This window comes from Ursus arctos, unplaced genomic scaffold, assembly GCF_023065955.2.
Source record: "Ursus arctos isolate Adak ecotype North America unplaced genomic scaffold, UrsArc2.0 scaffold_2, whole genome shotgun sequence".
Classification (NCBI taxonomy): Eukaryota; Metazoa; Chordata; class Mammalia; order Carnivora; family Ursidae; genus Ursus; species Ursus arctos.
The window spans coordinates 89,634,181-89,659,063 of NW_026622874.1; the positions used below are offsets into that span (position 1 = coordinate 89,634,181).

Sequence of the window (24,883 nt, forward strand, 5' to 3'; positions counted from 1 at the left end):
ACGAGCACAGACACACAGCATTGCACACCCTACTCTCACAACCATCACACACCATACTAAACAAGCGCACAGATCCACAGACGTGCACAACCCACCGTCTTTACAGAACGCACACAGGTCCACGCACGCACATTTTCCCCAATGCCATTCTTACAACGCCACGTTCATACACACACACACCGAAATGCACTGCACGCACTCCACGTCTAGACGCACACAGCCCTTGTACTCACACGCCTGCCCCCACCACGTGATCCAACCAGGGGGCGTGGTCTCTGCCGTTCGCGACTGAAGAATCTTGTCCCGGCCGCGCCGCCGTCGGACGCCAGGTGTCGGAGGTCACGGCAGCGTTGGCGGTGGCGTTTTTTCTACCCGGAAACCACGGCTACCGGACCCCGAGAGGAGTCTGTGTCGCCGCGGCGTGAGCCGGACTGGCCTCTGGTTCTCGCCTGGGCCCCGCAGAGCCCGACGCCGCCCCCGGCGCGGCGGGGAGGATGGTGCCGAGCGGCCCCGGGCCCGCCGCGCGCCGCCGCGAGTGAGCTCTGAGCGGCCGCGGGCGTCCGCCGACCAGCTGGCCCGGCTGGGCCCGGGGCGCGCCGCTGCCCACCGGGGCGGGGTAAGCCGGGGCTGGCGGGCCGGGGTCGGGGCTCGGCCGGGGCTGAGCGCGGGGCCGGGAGGGTGCCGCGCTGGTTCGGAGCGGTCCTGCTAGCCAGGTGTCTTCCCTGCCTCTCGGGGCTGCAGCCCCCGCCCCAGTTGTCGGTGGGGGTCGCTCCGCTTTAGCCCAGGGCTGTCCTGCGCCGCCGGCCTGGGCCTGGTCACCCGCCACCGGAGTTGGTCCACCCGCAGGTCCGGAGCAAGGGTGCTCTGCCGCCCTCGAGATGGTAGGACTTCCCACGTATGGACCTGAGGCCTGGATAATTCGGATTTGGCCCGCGGAACATTTTGTTAGTTTGCCATTTTTGACTTTGGGTCGTGTTTGCGTTACTTCTCCATTTGCAAATTATACACATCTCAGTAAGAAGATGGGCGAGAGAGATTCGCGAATGTGCAGAAACTTTAAATAGTGGTATTTGATGTTTCAAGCTTGGTAAATACCCAGAGATGGGGCGGATTATTATCTTCACTCATATTTTAGTCAATTAAGGAGTGGCTTCGGGGTAATCTAGAGGCACGTAGTTGTGTTTCTCTTGATAAGCACCATTAGGAATAAAACCAAGCCTGTTGTGCTGTTTTGAATTGGGCGAACACCATAACCGGGGGACAGCTGGTGAGGGGGCCTTCGTTGAAGAATCCGTTCCTGTAGTTTAGTTGTCAGCTAGCGGATTACAGCCTTCAGTGATGAATGGGGAGCTTTTTTGCAGCCTGCTTTAAAGCAGGAGAGAGCGCGTCTCCTCCTAAACTGCTACTTTCCTGCCTCAAAGGTGAGCCGCTGTGGGAGGTAGTGGGAGGAAAAATTCCAGTGCTGGAATTTGATTAATTTGATGACGAATATTTAATAAATTGTTTTGTCCCCAAAGCTCTGTGGTTAGCTTGGGGTCTGAGCATTTGTGTGCTGTCTGTATATGAAATTGCTCGAAGGGTAAGAACACCTTCCAGCTTCCCCGTTTAAGAAAAGGAAATTGACCTGTTGTGCAGCTGAGATGTACTTCATGACTCCATGTTTTCTCTCTCGGATAAGGAGGCATTGTGTTGATTTCCTAGTAAAGGTGTGGGAAGAATTTCTGTGGTCTAATTGAGGTGGACTGGAAGCGGGGCTGCCACCCACGTCTGCGTACTGAGATCCCCATATGCTGATGGAGCACACCTCTCTTTGGGCTGTAACTGCAGCTGCTGCAGGGGAGGCAAGACCTTGGTGTGAACAGTTTCTGCCCGCAGGGAAAGTGCTTAGAGAAAGCAATAGGCTATAAAAAGTGGTGGGATGCAATTGCCATATGGAGATAACTACTAGGGGTTTTGTTATTGTTAAGCTTCATAAAGGAAGTGGGTTTTGAGGTGGACCTCAGAGGGTCTGAAGGATATGGGTCGGTCAGAATTAACTGGGAAATGAGAAAGCTAGGGCCAGTTAGTGGAATAGCACTCAGACTAGGTAGCTGGGCAGTGGGATCCTAGAATCATTGGCAGAATAAGTCGGTTAAGGGTTAAATGCTTTTCTTTTCTTTCTTTCTTTCTTTCTTTCTTTCTTTCTTTCTTTCTTTCTTTCTTTCTTTCTTTCTTTCTTTCTTTCTTTCTTTTTTAAAAGGATTTATTTATTTGAGGAGGGGAGGGGAGAGGGAGAGAGAATCCTCCTGCAGACTCCCCGATGATGAGCGTGGAGCCCAACTCAGGGCCCCATCCCAGGACACTGAGATCATGACCTGAGCTGAAATGAAGAGTCGGACGCTTAACTGACTGAGCCACCCAGTGCTCCGGTTAAATGCTTTTCTAAAAAAAGCATAGGCTACCCAGTCTGGCTTCTGATAGATTCCTGGGGTCTAAAATTGTTTTCATTTGGTGGGTTTCTTTTGTTCTGTTATGCAGCCAGTGACACAAAGCAGTGCTTAACTTATTTTTAAGGACAATGAAAAAGATGCTGATTGTGATTTCTGTCTGGTATTAACAATCAGGAAATTAAATTTGGTGTCTGCAAGTTGTTTCCGCGCCTGTGTTTAGTTTGCGAGAACACAGCTCTAGTATGGTCTCTGCCACTCTGGCTACAGCCAAGTGATGGATGGCAAGCTCTTCAGCCAGTTCCTGAGTGTTTTTACTGACATCTAGTTCACTTCACAGGCATGTGGTTTATTTCTCTTACCCAGTGTTGTCAAGAACTTTTGAAGCCATTCAAATAGGATGTGGTGTAATTGCTTCACAACATTGTGACTAGTCTCAGAACCTCACTGGCTTTAACCTTTCCTTTCTTTAAACATGCTCAGGACTGCACCCTCTTAACTTTTTAATGCTTCTTTTAGACTCTTCTTCCGACTTTACCCACTGCTCTGTTTCCTTACAGACAGGCATCTGAAAAAGAGTGGTTTTAATGGGAGTCACAGCGTGACATTAGTCCAGGGGCAGACAGCCTGTGATGTTTTTTGTCAATAACATGCTGCAGAATTCTGTTGCCATGTAAGAGGGTTCTTTAAAAAGTATCTCACTATGACGTTCCAATTAAAATGAAAAAAAAAAAAAGAATATGTGGAATTTAAGAAACAAAGCAAATGATCATAGGGAAAAGAGAGAGGCAGACCAGGCAACAGACTCTTAATTATGGAGAACAAACTGATGGTTACCAGAGGGGAGGGGAGTGAGGGGATAGGTGAAATAGGTGATAGGCATTAAGGAGGGCGCTCTCTGTGATGTATGTAGGTGTCGAATCACTAAATTGTACACCTGAAACTAATATTACTATACGTTAACTAACTGGAATTTAAATAAAAAAGTAAAATGAGTGTGGTATCATAGTGATTAAAAAAAGGAAATGGAGGGGCGCCTGGGTAGCGCAGTCGTTAAGCGGCTGCCTTTGGCTCAGGGCGTGATCCCGGCGTTATGGGATCGAGTCCCACATCGGGCTCCTCCGCTGGGAGCCTGCTTCTTCCTCTCCCACTCCCCTGCTGTGTTCCCTCTCTCGCCGGCTGTCTCTCTGTCACATAAAAAAATAAAATCTTAAAAAAAAAAAAAAAAAGGAAATGGAGGAAAGAGGTTTTTTTTAGCAAATTGATTTTCTGTTTCGGATTTATTTTGATAAATACGGAAGTCTTTAAATTATCTTTCCCCGTTACAAACGGAATACATTTGACACGAGGTCTGTAGTTTGTATATAATTAACAGACCTGAGTATAGTCCTGGGGATTATACAGCAGTCTTTGGCAATGAGAGTCTGCAAAGTATGGTCATTTGTCAGTTGGACTTCTTTGCTGTTTGGTTAAAAGTGCTGTTTTCACAACATCTCCCAGTCCTGATACTGAATTTCGATGTTATAATTTCATATTGAACGTTTAGTGTTGATTTAGTCTTGTCATCACTCATGATTTATTTTTTTTAATATCTGTTCATTAAACTCCCAAGTCATTATACTTTATTTTTTAAAAAAGATTTATTTATTTATTTGAGAGAGAGAGAGGGAGAGATGAGTGCATGAGCAGGAGGGATGGGTAGAAGATAGAGGGAGAAGCAGGCTTCCTGCCCCACCGAGCAGGGAGCCTGATGTGGGACTCAATCCCAGGACCCTGGGATCATGCCAAGTCATTAAACTTTAATGTGGGGTACTTTTAATTTGGTTTTAAAGATAGCTGTTTAAAAAACTTTAAAGAAAAAAGATATTTTCCATTTTGGAACTATGGTGAATTAATTTTTCTTAAAAAGGGAGAGGGGCGTGTTGGATTTTACCATGATTTTATATTATGACTTTAAAAATGGAGCCATGCATTCATTAATTATAAGTGAGTAGAAATACAGCCTGAGGGGCGCCTGGGTGGCACAGCGGTTAAGCGTCTGCGTTCGGCTCAGGGCGTGATCCTGGAGTCCTGGGATCGAGCCCCACATCAGGCTCCTCTGCTGTGAGCCTGCTTCTTCCTCTCCCACTCCCCCTGCTTGTGTTTCCTCTCTCACTGGCTGTCTCTATCTCTGTCAAATAAATAAATAAAATCTTAAAAAAAAAAAAAAAAAAAAGAAATACAGCCTGAGTCTGAATTTTCAAAATAAGTCTGGTTACAAACGTAATTATGTGAGCCCATGTTGTTCCTTTCCTTTTTGTCTTTGAGTACTGGTGTTGCCTAAAATGCATGTTTAGCAACTAAAACTTTATGCTTTCTGTCGTAATTTCTCTTTTGATCATTTAAACTTGTCGTGAGTTATTGTGAAAGTCTTTTCTACACTGTGAATTGTATTAGCTTGAGAAACAAGAAACCATTGGCAGAAGATTCTACTCATCTTAGCTTTATACTCTGATGAGTTTTGAGATACGAATTATCTTGCTTGTAGAGATGGAAAATAAGTTAACCATTTTATTTTTTTTAATTTTTATTTTTTTAAAGATTTTATTTATTTATTTGACAGAGAGAGACAGCCAGTGAGAGAGGGAACACAAGCAGGGGGAGTGGGAGAGGAAGAAGCAGGCTCATAGTGGAGGAGACTGATGGGGGGCTCGATCCCTTAACGCCGGGATCACGCCCTGAGCCGAAGGCAGACGCTTAACGACTGCGTCACCCAGGGGCCCCAACCATTTTAAACTTCAAAAAAAAAATCAGTCTTGTGCTTTTATTGAAGTTCATGGCTAAAACCACTTTATATATCCATGACATATGAAAATTTTGTTTGTTTCCAACTTGGCATTGGGCTTGAAACCTACTTATCAACCCTGCTATTGTGATTGATGACACAGCTTTTGGGGTCAGATGAATTAGGTCAGAGTCTATCTCTGCCACTTATTACCTTGCACAAATTACTTAACCTCTTTTGACTCAGTTTCCTTTTCTGTAAAATCAGGATTGTAGTCTTACCTGGCGTTGCTGCGAGGATTCAAAAGCGCGATGTAGGTAAAGCACCTGGCGTGGTGCCGAGCACAGGGCGTGTCTTAAGTAGTCATTGTTAAAAATGATGTTCTCTCCTTAGCCCTTAGTAGTCTGCTTTCTGCCTTCCTCACGTCACCTTAGTGTGAGGGCTTTCGCTTGTATCACTACTGATGTCTTAACTGCAGAATTGTATGGCTACTCTTCGGTTTTTATCTCATTTGTTGGGGTGGCTAGGGTTGACTCTGTATTCAAATCCGTAACATTTATTGGGAGGCAGTAGTGTGCTTAATGGTATTTAATGCGCTGGTTCTGGAGGTGCCTGGATTTGAATGCTGGTTCATTTACTACTGTAGGACCTTGGGTAAGTAAGCCAACTTAACTTAGGCCTTAATTTCCTAAGGCCTGTGAAATACAGATGTCGTAAGGCTCTTATACAATATGTGCCGAACTCCTAGAACAGTGTGCTGTCACATGGAAAGTGGGCAGTCGGGTTAGCTGTTCTTGTGAAGCCCCTGCTCCGTGCCCGCCGTGCCTGCCGTAGGGGGAGTGCAGAAACAGCGTGGAAATGAGCGGCCACACGGGCAGGATGCATTTGGCTTTCAGTTTGACTGAAGAAGGCAGTGGCAGTGTGGAGGGAGCGACAGTGGCTCGTGAGAGACATTTACAAGGTGGGAACTGCTAGACTGGTGACTGGAGGAGAGAGAGACTCGAGAACGGCTGGCTGTGGTCACTGGCGGGATGGCTGTGTCTGCCATTTCGAGGAGGAGCTGATTTGGCCACGTCGGATAAGTTTTGACCTCGTTGTCTCAAGGTACCTGTGGCTCAGCGAAGTAGAGAGCTCCAGTAGGTGGAGGTTTGGATCTGGGGTGGGAGATGGGTGCAGAAAATTGACGGGAAGCTGTGAATGAGTGTGTCCGCCTTGAGCAGAGGCCCAGCTGTGAGCTTGGGGTGCCGGGTGCGCAGCAGCGGCTCTTGGAGCGAGTGGGAAGGACAGGGTGGCCAGATCCAAGCAAAAGGAAAGCCCGGTGAGTGAGGTCCTGGAGGTGGAAGACGTTGTGACCCTGCGTCAAATTCTGCATGGAGGTGAGTGTGGACAGCGATTCTGACTTTGGCTTTAGTATTTGAGACCTCACGGGAGCCCTGGAGGTTTTCCTTTGTCTTCATCACTACGTATTTGCCTCTCTGAGAGTCTGTTCTGTCTACACTCGCTCGTTGCTTCTTGGTAGGGGAGGAAGGCTGGTAGCTGGGTGCTTGAGATTGCCCAGGGTTTCTTTGATGCCAGCAAGTGCCCTCATCCCTGCTGAGTGTTGGATGATCCGGTGTCACATCCATGAATGCTCTTTATTAGGCTCAGGATATTTAAGAGCTGCTACTTTAATTTTTACATTTAAAGCGGGCCCCTCTTCCACATCCAGGTGAGTTCCTGCTATTCTCTTAGCACAGGAGCAGGGTATTTCCTGGGGTGGGCGTACAGAACAGGCTCTCCAAGCCTCCTCTCCCATTCTCCCTGTGGCATACCCCCCTCCCTCAACTCCTAGTCTCTTCCACACTTTGAAAAGGACATGACTTTATAGGAGAGCTTTAAGGAATTTCCCATTTAGCTTTAGGTCGAAAATCTGATTTTAAGATGAACGGTGGTTTTGTTGTTCATGTAAAATGAACTTTTTGGTTGGGTCATAGGTGGTGGTTTAGCAGATCTTAAGTTCTAGTTTTAGATTGTAGTTTTAAACTTGAGCAAGTAGCTCTGCGGTATACTTGGAGAGAGGGAGACCCGGGGAAAGGGCTTGTTATCTGGCATAATCAGTGTTAATTTCCTTTCTAATAACATGGTAAATCAGGATACAAAATTGCATATTTCTGCAGGCACTGGTCCCTTGGGCAGCCTTCTTCTTTGAGTAGCTCCTTTCTCTGGGTTTCCTCACTTCTCCTGACCCTGTGTCTTGTCCCTTTCATTTGAAGCAGTGGTGTTCACCTGTTGCCTGTCTCCTCATCCTTGTTCTTATCTCCTTTCCATTTGATTTCCCTCTGCCAGAGTGTGGTTTTGAAGGTCACCAGGGATCTTGCCAGGGGGAGGATTATGCAAGCTCAGTTTCAACTAAGTACTTTTTAAAGCACAGAGAAACCCAGATCCTTTCTTTTCTTAATCTTCATATTCACTTCTCAGTACCTCTTCCTTTTGCAGCTCTTCTTTCCTGCCTTGCAAGCCACCTTACCATCCTAGGTACCTCTTTGGCTCATGGTCACCTCCTTCCGTCTGTACCCTCCACTGGCCTCTCAATCTCTTCCCCAGTGGAGGAGCCCACACTTGTCTGGAGAACCTCAGTGTACCTCCTGCCCCAGGAGCACACGGTACTGGGTTGTCTAGAGGAACCTCACCTAATGATTCTTTCTAATTTTGTTCTTGGTTTTTCTTACAGATCCCTCTGAGTACAAATCACTGCAGGTTACGCTTTGCCTTTCTTGAGCACCGGGACATATTAGACGGCCATCCTGTTTTCTGTTTTCTGTTTTGTTTTTTCTAGTTTGGTTTAAGAAAGTTCTGTTATTTATCCTATTTATCACGTTTATCATTTCTTAAAGAATCTATTTATTTATTTTAGAGAGAGAAAGAGAGAGAGCACATGAGTGGGTGGGGGTGGCAGGGGGAGAGGGAGAGAGATTCTCAAGTAGACTTGGTGCTGAGTATGGAGCCTGACACAGGGCTCAATCCCACGACCCTGAGAGCATGACCTGAGCTGAGACCAGGAGTTGGACTCAACCCACTCCGCCACCCAGGCGCCCCTGTCACTTTTATTAATGAAGAAAGTGAATAGAATTAAGATTTAATGAAGTTTTATTTTGGCCACGAGAGCAGCAGGATCTGTTGAAGATCATTTATATTTATAATTTTATTGTTAGAAATTATTACAAAGGAAATACATTCATGATGGAAATTTTTTTTAAAGATTTATTTATTTATTTATGTAAGAGAGAAAGAGAGGGCCTATGTGAGTGGGAAGAGGAGAGGGAGAGAGAATATCCAGCAGACTCCCTGCTGAGTGGGGAGCCCAAGGCGGAGCTTGATTTCATGATCCTGAGATCACGACCTGAGCTGAAACCAAGAGTCAGTCGCTTAACTGACTGAGACGCCCAGGCGCCCCTCATGATGTAAATATTTTAAAAAGAAGAAAATACATGTAATCTCACCAACTAGAACGAACCACCGCTGTTTACCTTTCCAGAGTATGCTGTTTGTCTTTTCCCCCGTATGGGTGCTTATGTACACATACACCCTCATACTTAAACCCGAAGAGCCTCATTCTGTGTATGTTACTGTAGAGCCTGTGTGTCTAATGACTGTGGTGCTTCTGCTGGGAATATATCCGCCTGTCACCATTTCCCTGCTACTGTTGGATACCTGGTGTTTCATTTTTTACCATTTTAAACACTCCTGAGATAGCTTATGTAGGTTCAGTCTTTGTTTTCAGCGATGAGTATTTTCTCAGGTCCGGTTTTGGGAAGTCGAATGCAGAGGTAAGAGTGTGCTGGGTTTTAATGCTGTCGATAGGTGTGGCCGACTTGGTCTCTAGCAAGTTTAACAGCCCTTTTTCTCCCCTTTTAAAGTAATTGGTGTTTCTCCCAACTTGCGGGTGCTTGAGGGAGCTCAGCGGTAATCTTAGCCTTTGCCTACTTACATCGCCACCTGATGTTTAGTGTTGCCGTTGAACTCGTCTCCGAGCTCTAGGTACTTCGTCAGGAGATTTTAATCACGTGCTTGTGAAATCGCCTTAAATCCATAGATTTGCCAAGAGGCCACGTCACAGCCCTGGTGGTTCTCTCTTTATCTTTGTGAAAGTCTCTAATTGAAGTTGGAATGAATTTAGGGGAGGGGGTCGGATGCTGTGCTCTATCTACTTTTCATATCCCTGTACAGAGCTTAACTTAGTCTTTAATTAGCGGTGACATTTACTATGGTGAAGATTACAGAAATGTTGTTGTCATTTTTTGCAGAGGAAATAAATTTGTTTAGCTTTTGTTAATTTTGTATTTGAAAACTCTTGTGGGAAAGGAATTTTTTAAGTTTGTGAACTATTTGGACCTTTAATTGTTTTATTAAAAAATTAAAAAAGGGCGCCTGGGTGGCTCAGTTGTTAAGTGCCTGCCTTCGGCTCAGGTCATGATCCCAGAGTCCTGGGATCAAGCCCCGCATCGGGCTCCCTGCTCAGTGGGGAGTCTGCTTCTCCCTCTGCCTGCCGCTCCCCTTGCTTGTGTGTGCGCGTGCGTGCTCTCTCTCTGTCAAATAAGTAAATAAAATCTTAAAAAAAAAGAAAATGAAAAAAATAAAAAAAACTTGGGGTGCCTGGGTGGGGTTCAGTCGGTTCAGTGTCTGACTCTTGATTTTGGCTCAGATCATGACCTCTCAGGGTTGTGAGATCAAGCCCCACATGTAGAGCTCTGCGCTGGGCGTGGAGCCTGCTTGGGATTCTCTCCCTTTCTGTTCCTTTCCCGCTCTTGCTCTTGCACTCCCTCTCTAAAAAAAATAAAAATAAGAAAGCTTTCACTTTTAAGTGAATACAGTTGGCCTCATCTGGAACTTTTTCTAACTAAAGTAGCTATGTTGATGTTGTTTGCTAATTTTTAGGTATTTATGTCGATATTTATGGAAGTGTTTACATTCTGGTGTGACATGGTTTTAATGACTGTTAATTTTCTTTAGAAGTGAACTTATTTTAGATTTTTTTCTAGATGTTTCATAATTGTAGTTCCAAGTGTTTATATATGATTCAGATTTTGTTCTTTCTTAATAAACTCTTTATAAACCTATAGAAGAGGCTTATAACTTTAAACTTAATGAAACTCTAATTTACTATTGATGTTTTTGTTTCTGGATCTATGACTCTTAGCCTAAGTATGTCATTTCTATGTTTTTATTTTTATAAAATACTCAGATTTTTAAAAGCAGCTTTAGGGTCGTAGCAAAATTGAGAGGAAGGTACAGAGATTTCCTGTAAAATGCTCTGTCTGCACACATGCACAGCCTCCCCCGTTGTCAGCATCCCCCCCCCCCCCCGAGTGATATATTTGTTATCATTGGTGAACCTATATCGGCACATTACTAGTATTCAGAGTCCATAGTTTACATTAGTGCTCATTTTTGGTGTTGTATTTTCTAGGGGTTTGGACAAATTTCTAATGACATGTATCTCCTGTGATAGTATCATACAGAATGTTTTCACTGCTTATAGATCCTCTGTGCTCCACCTGTTTATCACTCCTTCCCTCCCCCCTGCAACCTCTGATCTTTTACTGGCTCCATTGTTTTGCCTTTTCTAGAAGGTCATATAGTTGGAATCATACAGTATGTGGCCTTTCAGATTGGCTTCTTTCATGTGGTAAGGTGCATTTAAGTTCCCCCCCTTGCCTTTCATGGCTGGATAGCTCATTTCTTTTTAGTGCCAAATAATATATTCCATTGTCTGGATATACCACAGTTTATCCATTCACCTACTGAAAGGTACCTGGGTTCCTTCCAAATTGGGGCAGTTATGAATAATGGTTCTATAAAAATCCATATGCAGATTTTTGTGTGGACGTAAGGTTTTTTGTTGTTGTTGCTTTTTGTTTTTTTGTTTTTGTTTTTAAGGGGTGGTAAAGGGAGAGGGAGAGAAAGAATCCCAAGCAGGCTCTATGCCCCGCATGGAGCCCAACATGGAGCTCAGTTTCACGACCCTGAGATCATGACCTTAGCCGAAATCAAGAGTCAGACCCTTAACTGACAGCCACCCTAGCATCCCTGTGTGGACATGAGTTTTAAACTCCTTTTGGCAAATACTAAGTGCAGTTGCTGGATCTTATGGTTGAGAGTATGTTTTAGTTGGGATGCCTGGGTGGCTCAGTCGGTTAAGCGTCTGCCTTTGGCTCAGGTCATGATCCCAGGGTTCTGGGATCGAGTCCCGCATTGGGCTCCTTGCTCAGCGGGGAACCTTCCTCTCCATCTGCCTTATGTTCCCCCTGCTTGTGCTCGCTCGCTCTGTCTCTCTCTCGCTCACTCTCTGACAAGTAAATAAAATATTGGAAATAAAAGAGTATGTTTTGTGAGAAACCGCCAAACTGTCTTCCAGAGTGGCTGTACCATTTTGCGTTCCTGTCAGCATTGAATGAGAGTTCCTGTTCCTCCACGTCTTTGTCAGTATTTGGTATTGTCAGTGTTCTGGGTTTTGGCCATTCTAGCAAGTGTGTGATGTTTCACTGTTGTTTTAATTTCTATTTCCTGATGACCTATGATGTGGGGCATCTCTCTGTATACCTACTTGCCATCTGTAGATCTTCTTTGTTGAGGTGTCTGTTAAGGTCATTAGTTAATTTTTAAGTTGTGTTGTTTTCTTACTGTTTTAAGACTTCTTTGGAAATTTTGGTTAACAATCCTATATCAGATATGTCTTTTGCAATATTTTCTCCTAGTCTGTGCTTGTCTTTTCATTCTTGTAACAGAGTGTTTCATAGAGCAGAAATTCTTAATTTTAATAGGCCCAATTTGTAAAAAGTTTTTATTTAAATTCTAGTTAGTTAACATACAGTGTTATATTAGTTTCAGGTGTACAATACAGTGATTCAGCACTTCCATACACTGCCTGGTGCTCATCACAACAAGTGCACTCCTTAATTCCCATCACCTGTTTCATCCATCCTGCATCGCCACCTTCCTCCCCTCTGGTAATTATCAGTGTGTTCTCTATAATTATTTCTTGGTTTGTCTGTCTGTCTGTCTCTCTTTTTTCCCCAGCTTTGCTCATTTGTTTTGTTTCTTAAATTCCACATAGAAGTGAAATCGTATGGTATTTGTCTTTCGTGGACTGACTTACTTCACTTAGCATAATGCTCTCTAGTTCCATACACGTAGTTTCAGATGGCAAGATTTCATTCTTTTTGGTGGCTGAGTAATATTCCACTGTGTATATATACCACATTTTCCTTATCCATTCATCACCAATGGACACTTGGGCTGTTTCCGTAATTTTGCTATTGTTGATAAAGCTGCTGTAAATATCAGGGTGCACGTATCCCTTTGAATCAGTATTTTTGTATTCTTTTTTTTTTTTTAAAGATTTTATTTATTTATTTGACAGAGATAGAGACAGCCAGGAGAGAGGGAACACAAGCAGGGGGAGTGGGAGAGGAAGAAGCAGGCTCATAGCGGAGGAGCCTGATGTGGGGCTCGATCCCATAACGCTGGGATCACGCCCTGAGCCGAAGGCAGACGCCCAACTGCTCTGCCACCCAGGCGCTCCAGTATTTTTGTATTCTTTGGGCAAATACCTAGTACTGCAATTTCTGGATCATCAAGTAGCACTATTTTTAACTTTTTTTTTTTTTTTAGATTTTATTTATTCATTTGACAGAGAGAGACAGCCAGCGAGAGAGGGAACACAAGCAGGGGGAGTGGGAGAGGAAGAAGCAGGCTCCCAGCGGAGGAGCCCGATGCGGGGCTCGATCCCAGGACCCTGGGATCACGCCCTGAGCTGCAGGCAGACGCTTAACGACTGAGCCACCCAGGCGCCCCTATTTTTAACTTTTTGAGGAACCTCCATACTGTTCTCCAGAGTGGCTGCACTAGTTTACATTTCCACCAACAGTGTAAGAGGGTTCCCCTTTCTCTGCATCCTCCCCAACACCTGTTGTTTCTTGTGTTGTTGATTTTAGGTATTACAGGTATGATGAGGTGATTACTCGTAGTTTTGATTTGTATTTCCCTGATCAATGATGTCGAGCATTAATGAAGTTCAGTTTATCAGTTCTTTCCTTCATGCATGGTGCCTTTGGTGTTGTATCTAAAAAGTTATTAAACTCAAGGTCATCTAGGTTTGCTTCTGTGTTGTCTTCTAGGAGTTTTATTGTTTTGCATTTTACACTCAGGTCTGATCCACTTTGAATTCGTTTTGTGGAGGGTGTAAGGTTTGTGTCTAGATTCATTTTTTTACATGTGGATGTTCAGTTGTTCCAGCACCCTTTGTTGAAAAAGATGTGTTATTGCTTCATTGTATTGCCTTTGCTCCTTTGTCAAAGAAAGACCAGTTGACTACATTTAGGTGGGTCTATTTCTGGACGCTCTATGTTGTTCCATTGGTCTGTTTGTTCTTTGGCCAATACCACGCTGTCTTGATTACTGTAGCTTTGTAATAAGCCTTAAAGTTGATTAGAGTCAGTCCTCCAAATTTCCGCCAGTATTTCCTTCAGTATTGTCAATTCTGGGTCTTTTACCTTTCCATAAAAATGTTAGAAAAGTTTGTCGATATCCACAAAATAACCTGATGGGACTTTAGACTGGGATTGTGTTGAATGTGTGAGTCATCAAGTTGGGAAGAACTGACACCCTGACATACTGAGTTTTTCCATCCACGGACGTGGAATATCTCCATTTATTTGGTGCTTTGATTTTGTTCAGGAGAGTTTCGTAGTTTTCCTCATATAGATCTTGTATGTATTTGTTAGACTGATACCTAAGTATTTGATTTTGGGGGGTGCTAATATAAATGGTATTGTGTTTATAGTCTCAAATTCAACTTGTTCCTGCTGGCGTAAATAGGAATGCAGTCGACCTCTGTGTATTAGCCTTGTATCCTGCAATCTTGCTGTAATCATTTTCTAGGTTATTTTTTAGTTTATGTTTTAAGTCTGGATTTATTTGATTCATGTAATGAACTTGCGCATTTTAAAATCGCCTGTTTTGTGTCTGGATATTGATTATGCAGACAAGTAAAACATTGTATTTGCCGTTGAGAAGCTTACAGCTTGGTTGGGAAGATAGATGTGTACATACACAACTGCAGTGAGGTGTTTCAGGCTCTCTCAGAAATTTGCAGAGTGTGGGGGGGCATATAAATGAAAGTGGTCACTTCTCCTTCGGGGGCTGGGTGTGGGGAAGGGCCAGGAAGGGTTCCATAGAGGAGGTATCCCTTGAGTCTGGGAAGAGGGGGGTGAAGTAGCGGCATGTGGTTCGTGAAGGTCAGGAGAACCAGCGGACTAAAAGGCTTGAAGCTATAATATTGTCTAATACGTTCCAGGAGTTGTAAGCAGTTAGACCGTTGAGTAGACAAGACCTAGGTCATGGTGGCTTGCCATTCTAAGGAGCTTGGACTTCATCCCTTGGTTGTTGGAGCTCTGATAGATTTACATTTGGAAAAATCACTCTCGCAGCATGTGGAGGATGGATTATTTGACTGGTATAGTCAGATCCAGTTAAGACTCAGTGATAGTTACAAAAAAAGATGATGAGGGCCTGAACTAAGGGCAGTAACTGAGGAGTATGGAGGGGCAGAGGAAGTAAGAGATTAAAGAAATAGAATCTTTAGCACTTAGTATTTGCTTGGATATAGTGGGGAAGGCACAAGTAGTCTAGGATGTTTTCCAGAGTTAGGTATTGCGATGGGGAATACATGGAGAAGAGTCATATTGGCAGGAAAGCAGATGAGTTCAGTTTTGGACATGCTGTGGAAGGTGTGGGTTTAAAGCTACTCACTGGGCTCTTGGATATAGAGGGCTTAGGGCTGTGGAGAGCTGACGCATGTTCACATGAAGATGGGGAAATAGGTGAACCTGAGATATATTTTGGAAAGAAAGTCAAGAGTAGCTAGTGGATTGGATTGGTGGTAGTGGTGAGGGCATGAACATAATTTAGGTAAAGAAAAAGAGTATGTTGAGGGAAATGCTTACATTAGAAAAGAAGAATAAAAATTCTGAGGCAAGATTCCAACAGAAGAAGTTGGAGAAATTGAAGGGTTTCTCTGAGTAAACCCAGAGAAAGCAGAGGGAGAAACATAATAAAAAATACATGTAGAATGACTGAAATAGAAAACAAATTATTTAGACACAGTTTACAAAACCGAATACTGGTTCTTTGAAAACATCAGTGCAATACCACTGTGGGCAGATTGGTTAAAAAGAGAAGGCAAACACAAAAACGTTTGTAATGAAAAAAACATAACCACAAGTAAATAAAAAAGTGAACAAATCACAAATTGATACTGTACCTAGAAATATTAAGAGGGTAATTTCCTAGGGTAACGCATCTTATCAAAACCGATTTATATACACAGCTAATGAATCATCGAGCCTTACATCGGAAACTGGAGATGTACTGTATGGTGACAAACATAATATAATAAAAAATCATTAAAAAAAAAAACCGATTCAGTAAAAATAGAAAACATAGACCGACCACCATTAAAACAATGATGAAGCAGTTAAAACAACTCACCCGGATAGAAAACCAAAAAAAAAAAACCTTGGTGAATCCAGGGTTGGCTGTTTTTTTTTTTTTTTTTTTTTTTGGATCAGGGTCTGTTAAGCTTCTAAGAAATAAAAGCTAATATCTTACGCACATTTTAGAAAATGTATGTCTGGACAATTCATTTAATTTTATGATACTAGGATGACTTGTCCTGCTAGTCAAGGAGAGTGTGATCATGGCTGATCGTTTTCTTATCTCTTAAGAATAGATATTATAAGGTCCAGATAAAATGTGGCAAACAAACCAGTCATGTAGTTTTAAAAAATTGTGATCATGTCAAGTTTATCCAAGGGATGCAAATATGAGTCAGCATGAGCAAATCAACACCGTTCATGTCAACAGCAGATTAAAGAGAAAAAAATGATTGAGAAGTTGCAGATAAAGCATTCATTAAAATGTAACACTTGTTTATAATGAAAGTCTCTCTGCTAACTTGAAATGGAAGTGTACTTCCTGAACGTGATGAAGGGATTCTTTGAGAAACCTTTAATATATACTGTATCTAATAGTGAAACGTTTAGAAGCATTTCCTTTAAAGGCAGGAATCTACTATTGCTGTTTCTGTTGATCATTTCACTGAAGATTCTGGTCAAAGTCGTAAGAAAAAGAAGTAGGCTGGAAAGGAAGAAATACTTATTAGCTTGCAGTGTAACTGCACGAAATCCAAGAGGAGCTACAAATAACCTAATTAGAATTTAAAAGATTTCGGCAGTGTGTCTGGAATCAAGATCAGTATGCCCAAGTCTGTTGCCTTTGTGTACATTAACAATAGAAAATGTAATTTTTAGGGGATGCTATCAGTGATAGCTGCATAAATCAGTATGTTTTTGAATCAGTCCAATAAGGTGCGTAAGAGAAAATTTTGAAAAATTACCGAAAAAGGAAAGTAGACCCAAATAAATGGAGAGAGATATACCCTGTTGGTAGACTAGGGAACTCAGTGTTTTTAAAGATGTCATTTCTTCCCCAAATTAATAGACTGTTTGGTACAATTCCAATTTAAATCTCAACAAGATTTTTCTGGGAACTTTACAGTTGGGACCTAAAATTCACACGGCAGGGTAAAGGGCCAATGAATAAAAGTAAAATGGTAGACTTCTTGTATCAGATGGCAAGATTTCAGACAGCATGATACTGAGGTGGGGAGATGCAGGTGTTATGATAGGACATGAGAAGAAGCCTAGAAACAAACCCACATTCATGTGGGAGCTTGGTGTATATGAGAGATAACATTACAGATCCATGGGAAATCCATGTTCAATACAAAACCATGTTTAGTGAATGGTACTGGACAGTTGGCCACCTATATAGAAAAAGATTAAACCAGAAGCCTACTAGATTCTGGAATCCCAAGTCAATTCCAAATAGATAAGAGACTAAAGTCCAACTAAAAGACTTACGAAAATAATGAAAAAAATCTTTTCGACATAAAAAGATTGAAGGGATTCTTAAATAATATATACATACACATAATCAAAAAAGAAAAAGGGTGATAAATATATTAAAATCAAGAAATTATAGCTATCGAGGAAATGCAAATCAAACCACAGTGAATTACCACCTCACACCCATTAGGATGACAATAATGGAAAAGTGTGGGTGAGGTGGTGGAGAAATTGAAACACTCATTATACAGCTGGTGAGAGTGCAGAGTGGGGCAATTGCTTTGGAAAATAGCCTGGCAGGTCCTCAAAAGGTTAAACACGTGGTTACCGTATGACCCAGCAATGCCACTCTTAGGGTATATAGGACAGATACAGCCGAGAGAAATGGACACCTATGTCCACGTGAGATGTCACGCATGCACGTTCGCAGCAGCGTTATTCATAATAGGTGAAAAGTAGAAGCAGGTGTCTATCAACTGATGAATGGATATGCAAAATGTATGAATAAAATATTTCATACAGTGGAATATTTTTGGCAACAAAAAGGGTTGAAGTACTAATATACGCTACAACATGAATCAACCTTGAAAACTTCATGCTAAGTGAAAGCAGTCAGTCACCAAAGGTCACATATTTTGATTCCATTCATTTGAAGTGTTCGGAATAGGCAAATCTATAGAGAAAAGGTGTATTAGTGGTTGCCTTACGGCCGGAGGGAATGGGGGTTACTGCTAAGGAGTATGGGGTTTCTTTATGAGATGATGAAAACGTTTGAAAATTGATGATAGCGAAGGTTGCCAAGTTCTGTGAATCGGTTTGTACATGTTAAATGGGTGAATTGTATGGTATGTGAGTTATATATCAATAAAGTTGTTTAAAAACAAACCAAGAACCTTTTGTATGGTAAAAGATACCATAAACTATATTAAAGAAAATCCACAGACTTGAAGTAGTTACACAGAACATAAAAAACTGGAAAAGGCTTAGTATCCAGACTATAAAAAGAACTGAACATTAATGAGAAACAGACAAACAACTGGTACATAGCTGAAAGATTGAGGCAGCTTACCTAGGAAGAACCGAAATGGCTTGATAAAGAAGCGAAAAGACTCTCCATTTGAGGGAGATGCAATTTAAAATAATGATAAGGTGACATCTCACATCGCGATCTCGTTGGTCCCAGTCAGTAAGATTGCTTTCGAATATCAAGTGTTGGTACGAATGTTGGGAAGTGGAGCGAGCCCTTTCGTTGCTGGTAGGACTTGGAGAACTGTCTGACATGACCAGGTCAGGTTGCCGAGGGGCCTGCCCTGTGACCTGGAGCCCCCCTTGTGCGTGCTGCAGGGCCTGGGTGGGGGAGACTGGGAAGCACCTGGCTGGGCTCCTCAGTCCAGGAATACTCCACTGCACTTGCATACTGTACAGCAGGTGCATTCAGTAGTCGAGAGCCACGTAGATGAGCAGAGATAAACCTCAGAAACCATGTGAGTGAGAATAGTATATACTCAGTGTATCATTTTCCACAAGTTCCCATGTGCAATACCAGTAATTCTATCTGATTATATATATATGTGTGTGTGTGTGTCTGTACACACACACACACCCCTACCTGTAGTAAAAGTACACAAAACGTGCATGGATGCTGCTCTGGGAAGAGTGCAAAGGATATTATTTCCCATCTCAAAGGACTCTTGTGAGGACGGAGGATACACAGCCTGGCTTATTGCAGGTGGTTGCTGTTAGTTCTTAGGGGGTGTTGATGCATCTTTTCCTCTCAAATTTAGAAGCTGTTACAGACTTTGGTTGCTTTTTTTAGCGTCGTAGTGTGTTCGTGTATATAATTGCTCGTTACATGTCAGCTCCTGTTCTAGGGGCCAGGAACCAGGGCTAGAGCAGTGAACAAGATTGGCAGAATTTCTGCTGTCATGGCGCTCAGAATCCAGGGGCGAGAGACAGCAAACAAGTAGAAAATTAATTGTACTCTTGACTGGCACTAAACAGTGTGAAAGAATGAAAGCAGGGTCCTGAGAGGCGGGGGGGGGGGGGGAGCTGAGGGTGGTCGGGGAAGGCCTCTCGGAGGAGTTGACTGTTGAGTGGAAACCTGCATTTGAAGAAGAGCAAGCACGTGGAAATTTTGAGGAAATGCCTTCATATAGGACCTGTTCAAAAATTCTAAGAAGTATAAAATCTTAGGAATGCATTTGCCCAAAAGTGTAGACGTATAGTTTGAAGGCTACAAAACTTGGAGTAAATTAGAGAACACCCGAGTAAATGGGAAGGTTGATGGACTGGAAGCCAGTATTGGTAAGAAGGGCGTAGTCCCCCAACTGATCTCCAAGTTCACTGCCGTCTCCATGCAAGTCCCAGCTGATTTCCCTGCAGAAAGTGACAAGCTGATCCTAGAAAATGGCGAGGCCAGTGTGGCCAGAGCCCAGTGTGGCCAGAGCCCAGTGAGGGAGGACGGGAAGTTGCTGGACATACGGTCATTGAGGTTGGTAGGGCTTCTGGAACATGAAACCCTGTGGGTCATGATGGAGCTGTCCCTGATCTCCTCGATCCCGTGGGAAGCCTTAGGAGGGCTTTAAGTGGCGGAGTGGTACAATTAAACATTTATTACGTGTCTCTCTGTCCCAGTTGCTGGGATGGGCATAAGGATGGCAAGGAACAGGACAGAATGTTGAACCTTTCAGTGGTAGGAAATGAGAACATCCTCAATTTCTTTTTGTACGTGTTGGCATGTATTTGTGTCCTATTAGGGACCTACTTCAGCATTATCTTCAGTGCAGATAGCAAGTGCTATTATTAGCAGGCCTTATGGAAATAGCAGGTGTTCGTTATAGAATAATTAGAAGATTCAAATGGAAAGAGAGCAATGCATAGCTTTCAAGATCTTACCGCTTTGACATAATGACAGTTCACATTAAGTGTTTTTTCGCTCTAGTCTTGGGAGTAGATTCATGATTTCAACGTTTCCCAAGGTCAGTAGTGAGTGACCTCTTCACCCCCCAGCACCATGAAAGGACACAACAGTGGGGATCGTAGGGTTTCTTCGGGCGAATCAGTCTGTGAGTCTAACGATTAATCCCTTTCAGGTGGAGCTGGTCAGAATAATGTTCAGCATCAACCCCCTGGAGAACCTGAAGCTCTACATCAGCAGCCGGCCTCCGCTCGTGGTCTTTATGATCAGCGTCAGCGCCATGGCAATAGCGTTCCTGACCTTGGGCTATTTCTTCAAAATCAAGGAGATTAAGTCACCGGAAATGGCAGAGGTATCGTATATTCTGGGTTCTCCTCTCGGGCTGGCCAGACCTTACACAGTAGGAGAACACCCTTGGGCTCTCCACACACCTTTCTTTCTAACCTAGAGAGAGAGCAGCATTTTTTTTCAGAATCTTGTCTTCCATCTCCCCGTGATTCACTTGGTTTGAAAGTATCTAGTCAGGCAACTACTGATTTCAGTAATGTTACCAGTTTCAGTTAGACTGTTTCAGTAATGAAACATATTCCGGAGAGTGTATTTGTAAAGTGTGTCAAGAACATAGAGAGCTAACATATTTGCTATTAAGTTAATCATAAATAATTTAAATTTATTATTAAGGTCTTAAATTAGCTAATTGCTGTTTTTGAAAACTGTAAATATTGTTATTTGGAAGCAGTAGGTCATCGTGGCGTTTTATTAGCTGTACTGATAGCTTTTTCGTTGCTTGAGAAGGGACACTAAAGAAATAGCTGGATCTTATTTGCAAATATGTTTGTCTTTTTTTTTATTAAGCAGAACTTTAGTTATCTACAAGCTTGCCTTCTAGATTTTACATTGTGGTCAGTTTAAATAAATTATTAGGGTATTGCTCTTTAAACCTTAATCTAGGCAAATAATAGTTTGAACACTCATAATACAGATTTTAAAAGGTGTATTTTGCATATACAAAGAAAACAGCACAAAGTTAACAATTCTTATTTAATAGAGCTGAATGATAATGTACCTATTAATAAATGTATTTTACATGTTAGAAATTATGCTGAATTAATGATATGGTAAATTTGACAAATGAGTTCCTGCTTTAATAGATTCCTGGAGTGCCTTCTCTTACCCTTTTTCTTCCTGAGTGTGTGCCTTGGTGGGAGTGGGAACGGGGGCAGGGGTTGAGATCGCACTGTTCCTGCCTTGTGTGTGCCTTGTGACAGAGAGGAGGGTTCTACTCGGTGTAATGGGAAACATGGCTTTCTCTGTGCTCTGTGCTCTAAATCCTGGAATACCTTGGCAGGAGGGGCCACCTTCACAAGTGAACTCTCTCACTGTTTAGGTAACAAGTTTTAGCTATTTCTGCCATGAAACCCTTTCAAAGAGTTTCTAACCAAGAAACATACAGGCTGACTCAGTTCTCCCTCTGTTCTGACTCTGCCTAAATCTTTAAAGGTTGTGCAAATAGGCCGCACCCACATTAGGGCTGAAAATGAATATTCTGGTCACAGCCAGGGCTCTGCAGCCTCCTGGCATTGCTTTCCCTCAGAGCCCAAGCCCATGTTGAACACTTGGCCAAGGCAAGGGATTAAGAGGTAGCCTGGATAATTAGTACTTAATAATCGAAATGGGGCCTGACATTGGCTTTGGCTGACTGTTCAGAATGGACTCGAGGTCTGCAGGAAAGCATGCCACGCTGCTGCAGAACTTTGGTTATGATTAACTTAGTGATTTTATTTTCAAATGAGGATCTTAGGAATATGGGAAAAGTTAGGGGCTATGAATCAAAAAACTTAATCCTGCGTCTGCCTTTGTAGAATTAGAGAGTCCATACAGTTGCTCTGGGTCTCAGTTCCCTCATGTCTGGAATATGAAGGGATGAGACGAGAATGTTCATTTTCAGCCCTAATGGTTTCGAATGGTCTGCTGAGTTTGTAGGTTTGGGGAGAATGTAATTCGATACACCCCGTTGCAGTCTTAGGAAATGCCCTAGGCCGATACACCAGTGCTCTAAAGGTAGACTCGCTTGCCTGCTTGAGGATTGCTCAGGTGGCTTTTTTTTCTTTTCTTTTTTTCAGTGCAGCGAGGAAAGGGTTTTTTCAAGAGGTAGCGACAGGCGATCAAGGCGACAGGAGAGTAAGCCTCAGATCCACCTCCCTGAAGGAGGGTCAGGGATATCAAGTGGCATTTTTAGTCAAGGCTAGTGTTAGAGTCATGGGAAGTGTAACTCGGTTCGTCTTCAGATTTGGCAACCTTTTGTAGACTGATGTTGCTTGGAGAAAGAAGTAGTATGTGGCAGCCTAGGCTAGTTGTTGCCATTTCAGCCTGAGTTCATCTTTGCTTTTCTGTGAAAATTAAATTGAAATTGAACCAGGTGGGTGTTTTACTGTGTTGGTTTCAGTTTAATCATGATGTGATCAGCTGTATGTATTTTTAAGATTGCTTATGATTGAAACCATCAGTACAGATATTAAAAGATGCCTGAAAACATCTTTTCTCTTCCTTTTTGAAATTGTTCCTGTTTTAAGGTAGTTCAAAGTCCATGACAGAGGGGAAAATGAACCCCATGAATATTGGCATTGACTGCAGTATTGCATTCTGTGGAGAGAAAGCAAGGTGTATACAATTGACCTTTTGAGGAATTATTTTAAGGCAGCCTTATGTATTTCTTTAGTTATTTAGTTTTATTTATTTAAATAATCCCTGCATCCAGGGTGGGGCTTGAACTCAGGACCCCAACCAAGATCAAGAGCTGCATGCTTTTCTGACAGAGCCAGCCAGGAGCCCCAAGGCGGCCTTATTTAAAAAAAACAAAACAACAACAACAACAAAAACTAATCATGGGGCACCAGGCTGGTTCAGTCGGTGGAGCGGGTGACTCGATCTTGGGTTGTGAGTTTGGACCCCATGTTGGGTGTAGAGATTACTTAAAAATAAAGTCTTAAAAAAATAATCATAACTGCTAAAGTGAATTTGGATTAATGCTTTTAATGTTCTACTACTTTCATTCAAGCTTTCTTTTCAAGTTTGGTTCTCAAGCTGGATCATTTTCTGTAAGTATAATATGCTGGGTTTTTTTTTTTTTTTACACCGTTTCTTGAATAAGCTTGTTTAATCTTGTAGTTTATTTAATGTCTCGTGCCAATGAAGAGTTCATATTTCAGATTGTGATTATGAGAGTGGTTTGGAAAACCAGCATTATTATGTCAGTGCAAGAGGCTGGTGGCTGTATTGTCATAGTTATTTTCAGTGCTTAGCTCTGTGGCCCTTGACCCCACCCAGGGGTCATGGCTGTAGGGTACGGTGGCACTCTCAGACTGCCCACACTTGATTTCCCTCTGTTTCGTTATACCGCAGGATTGGAATACGTTTCTGCTGCGGTTTAACGATTTGGACTTGTGTGTATCGGAGAACGAAACATTGAAGCACCTCACAAATGACACCACAAGTCCGGAGAGCACAGTGACCAGCGGGCAGGCCAGAGCGTCCACCCCGTCCCCGCAGGCCCTGGAGGACTCGGGCCCAGTGAACATCTCCGTTGCCATCACCCTGACCTTGGACCCGCTGAAACCCTTTGGAGGGTACTCTCGCAATGTCACCCATCTGTACTCGACCATTTTAGGGCATCAGATTGGACTTTCAGGTATGTGAGCGTAGCCATTTTCTGTTCAGATTTCCTTAGGCAGCAACCCTTCCAAGACAGTGTTAGTAGTATACGGTTTTTACTCATCCGATTATTTTTATTTTTACGTGTCTCCCCTTTTCTTGAGTTTGAACTAAACGAAGTCAAGAAGGAACTGTTTCTGCTACATCTTCACTTAAAGTGCTTGGTGTATAGCAAGCTCTCAATAAAAGCCGCTGAGAAAAACTTTTAAGGCCTAGCTCTGGTTTTTATATTTTCAAACACAAAATTTTTATTCAGGTTTTTCATCTTAGAGTTTTCAATACATACTACAAATATTGTTAGTAGTCTACAAATTTTTGAATGTCCACATTAGCTCAGCACTGTGCTAGCTGTATGGAAGAACTAGAGAAAGCCTAAGATCTGGTCTTTCGATTTGGAAGTTTAGGATTATGGAAGAGACAAATATAACATGAGTTAATATTTATCAACACTTACCAATAGTTCCTGGCACAAAGGAAATGCTATGTTAAGTGCCAGGCTCCCCTCTCAGCAGGGAGTCTGTTTCTGTTTGTCCCTCTGCCCCTCCCCTACTTGTGTGCTCTCCCTCTCTCTCCAATAAATAAATCTTTAAGAAAAAAGTAATATTAAAAATAAACATCTATAGAACATTGAGTGCTGCCCTTTGACCAATAGTACCCTCTGACCATGACAGACTGTGAGTGATTCAGGAGAATGTTGAGGAAGTAGCAGAAGCTGGAGTAATTAGGAAAGACTTCCTACAGGAGGCGTAGACCTTAGAAGAATAGTCTTTGGTTCTTTGTTACCAAGAGCCTCTCAGTCCTTAGAGGAACTTGGGAGTGCCCGGCAGCCTCCTGCTGGCTTTTACGGGTGAGAGCTGTTCCCACGGGAATGAGGCAAGGGTGGACCTTCTCCTTCTGCTGTGGTTTTAGAATACCTTGGTTTTCGTTTAAGCTTCTTTATCTCTTACCAGTTCCCTGACCTTCCTGAAGTCTGTTAGACCCCCGATCCTCAGTCTGCTCACATGTGAATGTTTGTGGGATAGCGGTATGTTTTGTGTGAAATGATACATGTAAAAGCAATTTGGAAATGGCACGAGTGCCGCACAGGTGCTATAACAGCGATGATGATAACTCACCCAGC

General features: G+C 42.9%; 1 protein-coding gene across 3 annotated transcripts in view; it reads left to right on the forward strand.

The window, feature by feature from the left end:
- Positions 1 to 343: 343 nt before the first annotated feature.
- TMEM248 (transmembrane protein 248) overlaps positions 344 to 24,883 on the forward strand; it is a 40,856-nt gene continuing 16,316 nt past the window's right edge. For 2 of the 3 annotated variants that reach the window (XR_007191222.2, XM_026515936.4), the window contains exons 1-3: positions 344 to 616; positions 20,228 to 20,404; positions 23,455 to 23,740. Coding sequence is in view for 2 of the 3 variants with exons in the window: in XM_026515936.4 (XP_026371721.1) it covers positions 20,246 to 20,404; positions 23,455 to 23,740 (445 nt within the window). In the remaining variant the exon portion in view is untranslated. Of the gene's footprint in view, positions 617 to 5,928; positions 6,295 to 20,227; positions 20,405 to 23,454; positions 23,741 to 24,883 lie in introns of those variants that run through there. The other variant, XM_048224508.2, reaches the window with a different exon arrangement.